This window comes from Ilyonectria robusta, assembly GCF_021365365.1.
Source record: "Ilyonectria robusta strain PMI_751 chromosome Unknown BGZ61scaffold_212, whole genome shotgun sequence".
Taxonomy (NCBI): Eukaryota; Fungi; Ascomycota; class Sordariomycetes; order Hypocreales; family Nectriaceae; genus Ilyonectria; species Ilyonectria robusta.
This window is the reverse complement of record NW_025764646.1, coordinates 1-6,499: the sequence shown is the minus strand read 5'-3', so window position 1 is coordinate 6,499 and position 6,499 is coordinate 1. Positions and strand designations below refer to the sequence as shown.

Here is a 6,499-nt window from a genome sequence, read left to right as displayed (position 1 = left end):
ATAGGCATCTTATAGAGGGGTGTTACGAGCCCTGATTCTGTGTGGCATCTCATTGGATTTGTGTATATTCTGAGTTGCATATGATCCCCGCTCTGAGTCCCTGTACATCCTTATACTGAAACCAGCTAGAAGGATATAGCTATAGCAGTCACACGCCATATACACGCCCAGCTACCCAAATACACATCGTGACAAGGGGAAGGGAGTTTTTAAAATACTGTTGGATTGACCCTCGGGTGACGGAATAAGGGCCGGATAGGCACAATCCTCTGATTCAATACCCTGATCTTAGTCATAGAGGGGGGTGAGATTGACAGGAAAAACCCCTCACACAAAAGAGGGGGCCGGAAGCAAGGAAGAAGATCATCAATCAATACAATCATCTTTGGTCTCCATCGTCTTGATCATTATTGCCCTAATTGACTTGGCCGTACCGGATCCATCAATTAACAGTCAGATTCGCGCTCGCACAAATCCTGTAAAGAACCTGGGTTCGATTCCCAGCAGCACAGACCATCTCTATTACCTCCTAGATTAAATTCTAGCTAGTTGAATGGAAATTCTCAACGAAGCAAAATAGGGGTAGGGCTCAGCTTAGAAGATGAAAAAATCATCTTCAAGCTGTGGGGGTGTGTTGGATTATGGACCTAATTAGCACTGGCTACAGTAATACTTAGGGTACCTTATACTTTTGGCTTAGCTGGTTAATCCAACAGTAACCAGTACTCCCGGAGATACCGACTCCGTGGACTTGGAAATCCCCCAACACGGCAGTACGTATTTGCCCCAATTCGCGCTCCGAAATTCCGGATTTGCCGACCTAGCAATCCGACTGGCCAGGCGCTGGATCGGTACCCTTCAAGATTATCTATATGAAACTTTCGAATGACGAAGCCAACCATAGCCGGCATTATGTCGCGGACTTTGAGTCTTGGCAGGATATGGTAACCTAGCCATGTCGCACGATACTCAGTACGTCAAGTGGCCAAGGAGGACAAAATCGTAACGGGATATACAGATGCCAGAGGGTCATGAGCGCATGCTGCTGTTGGGCAACGGATAGAAACTGGTGATGATAGGATGAATATCAACAACAGCAAATGAAAGCCACCATTTCCAAACTGATTGTGAGAACCACAAGACTCCTTGGTGTCAACAGACTCTACTGATATTATTCCGAATCTATTGAACCTCGATTGAACCTCGATTGATGCTAGTAACATGAAACACGTGTGCTAGCATCCACCTCCTTTTCACTCAACCGCCGGCGTTCCATGGAGGCTAGCGGCAAAACGTCCAATCTTGTCTTTCAATTCCCCACAAAGCAAGATGTTTTTGTACGCAGGTTTCGAGCTCTCCGATTTCTCAACACTGCCACCATTTGGACCAAAAACCATGATCTTAGCCGATCCATCCAGTTTCTGATCGTATACGCTCCAAGGCTGGCCTCCATTTACAAATAATAACCAATATGATGCTATCGTCTCAGCAAGCGCTGCGAGATTGTCGGGCAAGTGACTTTGATATGTAAGGAAGACGTAAATCAAGTCTACCGCGTGATGAGCTTTTCCTGTGAGTCAAGCCGTCAGCGTAAATTGATCTGGACTGGAAATTGGACACATTGTGACCTACCCTTGTGAGCGCCATCAAATGGATTTCCCTCAGTCAGATGGTAGTAAAACACGTCGCCATTTGAAAAGGACTTTGCAACCTCGCGCATTGGCTGTGACCATTCGGCGTCCGATAATAGCTTAATTAGAGAAGCAAACAACTCCTCGTAAGACGAATCGGCCGATATTCCATATGCTTGAAGAACGGCTTGTGCATCCTGCTCACCGAGAACTTTTGTAGCCAGACTTTGTACTTTGTCGAATGTCCACTCGTGTTTGGATAGTGGCATGGAAAAGATCAAGCCTTCAGCTGCACAATCACCGATGAGCAATCGTTTAAGGCTGGGGTGGTATTGCTGCTGGGACAGGCTGGAGACAGAGCAATTTGTAGCAAGGAAATAGTCGTCCACTGTCGCCTGCCACGCCGGGACCGGGCCACTTCCGAGCGCGATGTATGACAAGACAAGGTCGTCTGCAGAGATGTCGCGGAGGGCCTTTAAATTTTCAGAAGATTTGTCTGTGTCGATCTTGAGATGAGCTAGCAACTTCTCGTATACACCTTGTTGATGTTTTGCCGTGCGAACGGTGAGAGACCCAACGCCAGATTGCAAGATGACTTGGTTGAATGGAAGGGCCGACTTGAAGAGTTCGGAGCACAAGGTGATATGCGTGTCAACTATTTCAGTATAGCATTAGTGTCGACTCATTCGAGAATGCAAGACGAAACCTACTGGATCCTGCGCTTTCTCCCATTCCAGTAACGCGATTCGGATCACCTCCAAATGCTTTAATATTTCGCTTGACCCACTCATACGCCAAAAGTTGATCTCGAATTCCGTAGTTACCATGTCCTTGATCTCCGGCGGCTTCGTTATCCTCTTTGATTGCATCAGAAGCTAGAAATCCGAATGCCCCTAGCCGATAGCTAAGTGGTTGAAAATCAATTTCAATCTTGCGAAGATTGGCCGAAAGTCGGGCACGACTTACTTGACGGTCACTACAACGACTGGTAGTTTCCTCTCAACAGAGAAATGAACGAGCGGGGCGCCATCTGATTTCAATAAGCATGGAGTTTCTTAATGTGCTTCCCGAGTGGTTGTCGAACTAACCATATCCTGGATCTGCCGCCGTTCCAACGCAATTTCCACCGCTTTGTAGACTCGTCAGTGAAGCTCGAATGGTCAGGGTGAAACATTATGATGCACGTACCCATGAATCCACACCACCACAGGCAGGCCGTTTGGTGGAGTGCTGCCTCCGGCGGGGCATGTAACATTCAGATTCAAACAACGGAATTCGTCAAATTCATAGGCATGCTGAGGGGGCAGGTGCTTCTGCGTGATAGGGTGCCCAATAGCCATCTTGGGAAATGGGCAGAGTGGCCTGGCACATGCATTAGCTTCCGTGGAGTCTCTGGAGTTCAAACACATACCCGTATTTTGTCCCGTCCCACTTGCCGTCTGGCCATGATGTTACGAGTTTTGCCTGTCGAAATCTGGCCGGAATTGAGCCATATGGAATTCCACGATATTGCTCGACGTTTCCGAACTCAGCAGGCACTAGTCCTTGCACAGATCCGAGTCCAGGAACCTGACGAATCATATTGGAAGTGAGCGTTGAATAAGAACGACCTATGTCTGGTCGCGAAAATGAATAATCTGGAAAGGCGATATTGAATGTGTTTTTCTAGGACTGAGATTCTCATCAAGTTCATGGATTTGTGAAGATTAAATACCCGTTCCCGAGGTTGGCATGCCAACGGGTAATGGGTGCGGTGCATCTTAACAGCGCTATTGCCGTGTGTTGGACGTGTTGCGGGGTCGGAATTTCACTCCGCAAATTCGGCCTTAGCTAGGCACCCGGCTAAACAACTAAATGAGGGGGTCGAAGCTTATATGAGACTGATCGACGAGACGCGTCGAATCAACCCAAACTTGGTGCGCCTGGGAAACAGAGTTTGTAAATTTTTCAATGGCTTCAATGCAACTCCTTATTTCTCGGCTCCTAATGGCGCCATCATTCGGACTCTCAGTGGTCATCTTGTTCGCCCTTGGGACCTTGACGCTTTTCATTTCCAAGATTCGGTACAATCATAAGTACAGATATCCAAACGTCGTTCCTGGATGGCCACTCATCGGGAACACGCTTGACTTGCCCTATCCGGCTGGAATGTTCACCCGCGAGCTGACCAAGAAGTATGGGGAAATGTGAGAACGTTCTACATTCTGCTCTCTAAGGACTTACCGTTGACGTGTTGTTCAGGTTCACTCTAAACATCGGAGGGAGGAAACTCGTCTATTTGAATTCATCCCGCACCGTTACGGATCTCCTCGAAAAACGCTCCGCCATCTACTCGTCGCGGCCATTCCGCCCCATGCTCAGCGAGATTATGTCTGGAGGCTTCCGCATCGTCTTAATGGGATATACAGCTCAATGGCGCAACCAACGGAAAATAATGCATTCAATCTTAAATGGACGACAAGCAGATACAAAGTTTGTTCCGTTCCAGAACCTGGAGGCAAAGCAACTTGTATACGAGATTCTTAAAGAGCCTGAGAATTTCCACAAAGCCAGCCAGCGTTTCTCGAATTCGGTTATTTTAAGTGTTATTTTCGGCCGGAGAGCACGAAATAATGACGAGCTTCTAGATTTCATTCTAGGATACACAAGCGTGCTTGGAGATTATCAGTTCAATCCTCTCAGAAGCCCAGCTGATGTGTTCCCATGGCTTTCTAAGTTGCCAAAGCCTCTGCAGTGGTGGAGGCCATTTGGAGAAGCCTTCTTCCGCAAACATGTAGAGTAAGTAATCAATTCCTGGTCGGCCTATTAAGATCGAACTACCTAAGCTGACACCCAACAGAATGTTCCAAAAGGAGTACGAGTTGCTCCTCGATAGGATGGCTAAAGGCACGGCAAAACCCTGCTTTGCAGTCGATGTGCTCCAGGGAGCGGCAAAGAAAGAATTTGAAGTCGACGAGACCGAGAAGATATACATATGGACAACACTGATTGAAGCCGGCAGCGATACGTCTCGCGTTGCTATTCTCCAGATGATTGCCGGGGCAGCTTGCTATCCCGAATGGGCGACGAAAGCCAGAGCTCTCCTCGATGAGGTATGCGGTGCTAACGCTGAGCGTCTACCTACTCTCGCAGACAGGTCGAGATTGCCATATATTACTGCTGTGATGAAGGAAACACTTCGCTGGAGACCGTTCTTGCAATCTGGAGTGCCACACGTTCTTACGCAGGATGATGAGTACGAGGGCTATAGATTCCCCGCCGGTACCGAATTCAGCTGGAATGCTTACTCTATTGCCCTGGATGAGAAAGAATATGACAATCCGATCAAGTTTTGCCCTGAGAGATTTATGAATGGGAATCTGGAAAAGTTTGCTCACGGCCATTGGAGTTTTGGGGCTGGTACGAACTGAAATCACGCTCTTGACATTATGAAGTACAGCTGACATGAATAGGTCGACGAGTATGCCCTGGACTAAATGTCGGTGCATTCAACGTGTGGATCGCAGCTGCTTGCATACTTTACTGTTTTGATATTGCAGAGGATCCAGTAGGTTTTGTTATACACGAGCGATTGTCCTTATACTGACTGGCAAAGAATTCTCCCATCGATACATTCAATACTCTCTGGGAAGATCCCACAAAGGCACCCTTCAGAGTGAAGATAACTCCCCGTAGCAAGGCACATATTCAATTGATAGAGAAGGAGGGAGCAATTGCTCTTGCGACTGAATATTGACACCATGGCGGACTTTTCCCCGTTGTTCGAGTAGCACTGGCTATGTTATGAGAATACCGCAGATAGCAATACAACGTCTGCGCGAAGCACATTCCCAGACCTCAACCTCAGTTCTAACACACATTTGGCACAGCGGTGACGTGTTTTGCAACTCCAAATTCTAGAGCATCATAAATTGAGTAGGTTGGATGCGGTGAGTTGAGCGAGAAATACTTGCCGCCCACGATGCTGCGGCGCTGGCCGGAAGTGCCCTCCGTATCAACTTTTATCACGACTACGCGCTCTGGGCCCGACAACAGCACAGTAGGATGGGATTGCGGGTAAGTTACGGATGATGCAGAAACTAGGTGGACATTGCTCTCGCAAGGGGTTTCAAAACCTCATTGGACTCGCAAGTCCCTCCTTCATGCGTAACGCGCGGAATCACGGCTTCCCGGACCTCTTCCTCACCCGACACCTGAAATCCGTCTGCTTTACAAACCACACGTTTTCCGTCCTACAAGGCCGTCCCGGATACTCGAGCTCGAAATCATAGTCTCGAACAAGTACTGGGATGACTTTGTACATCTCAAGTAAACTGATATTCTTTCCAAGGCATGTACGTGGGCCCGAACCAAACTAACGACATGTTAATTGTTGATTTCCCAGGAAAGTTATCTTAAGAGCAATGAGACGTACCGTCAGGAAGTAAGCTTCACGTCTCTTGACTGCTTCTGCGTCCTCAAGCCAGCGCTCGGGACGGAACACCTCAGCATCCTCTCCGTATACGTTCTTGTTCCTGCCCGCAACCCACGCATTGATCCCGACTGTGGTCTGGAGTCATGATTAGAATATATTTGGGTGTATGACAGTAACAAACAGGAACTTACTCCAGCCGGGAAAAAGCGCCCTGCAATCGTGGCTCCCCCGTCAGGCACGACTCGCCCCAGGATCAAACCAGTTGCTGGATGTATCCGCAATGCCTCCTTTATCACTGCCTGCAGATATGGCATATTCTGCGCCTGCTTGAAAGTAATCGGATCAGTGATATCTCCCCGCCTAACAGCGTTCTCCAGCTCATTCCGCAGCTTCGCAAGGACATCCGGAAACTTGCACAGATGGAAAATAACAGACGTGAGACTTATCGACGTGG

General features: G+C 48.1%; 3 protein-coding genes across 3 annotated transcripts; 1 reads left to right on the top strand and 2 right to left on the bottom strand.

Annotated features, from left to right (window-relative positions):
• Positions 1–1,146: 1,146 nt before the first annotated feature.
• Positions 1,147–3,297, bottom strand: BGZ61DRAFT_470155 (Alpha/Beta hydrolase protein). The gene is made up of 7 exons (XM_046248043.1): positions 3,043–3,297; positions 2,820–2,993; positions 2,720–2,760; positions 2,598–2,661; positions 2,342–2,535; positions 1,633–2,286; positions 1,147–1,570 (listed from the first exon to the last, which is right to left on the bottom strand). Exons 1-7 carry the CDS (start codon positions 3,210–3,212, stop codon positions 1,254–1,256), a joined length of 1,614 nt encoding a protein of 537 aa, XP_046092786.1. The 5' UTR covers positions 3,213–3,297; the 3' UTR covers positions 1,147–1,253.
• A 320-nt stretch (positions 3,298–3,617) lies between these two features.
• Positions 3,618–5,367, top strand: BGZ61DRAFT_377118 (cytochrome P450; the record flags this gene model as incomplete). Its single annotated transcript, XM_046242571.1, has 5 exons — positions 3,618–3,817; positions 3,897–4,409; positions 4,471–5,030; positions 5,084–5,178; positions 5,227–5,367. 5 exons carry the CDS (start codon positions 3,618–3,620, stop codon positions 5,365–5,367), a joined length of 1,509 nt encoding a protein of 502 aa, XP_046092785.1.
• Positions 5,368–5,655: 288 nt separating this feature from the next.
• On the bottom strand, positions 5,656–6,499 carry BGZ61DRAFT_555750 (cytochrome P450; the record flags this gene model as incomplete). Its single annotated transcript, XM_046255630.1, has 3 exons — positions 5,656–5,985; positions 6,046–6,180; positions 6,237–6,499. Coding segments are annotated over 3 exons (593 nt in total), but the record flags the coding sequence as incomplete, so codon positions are not given.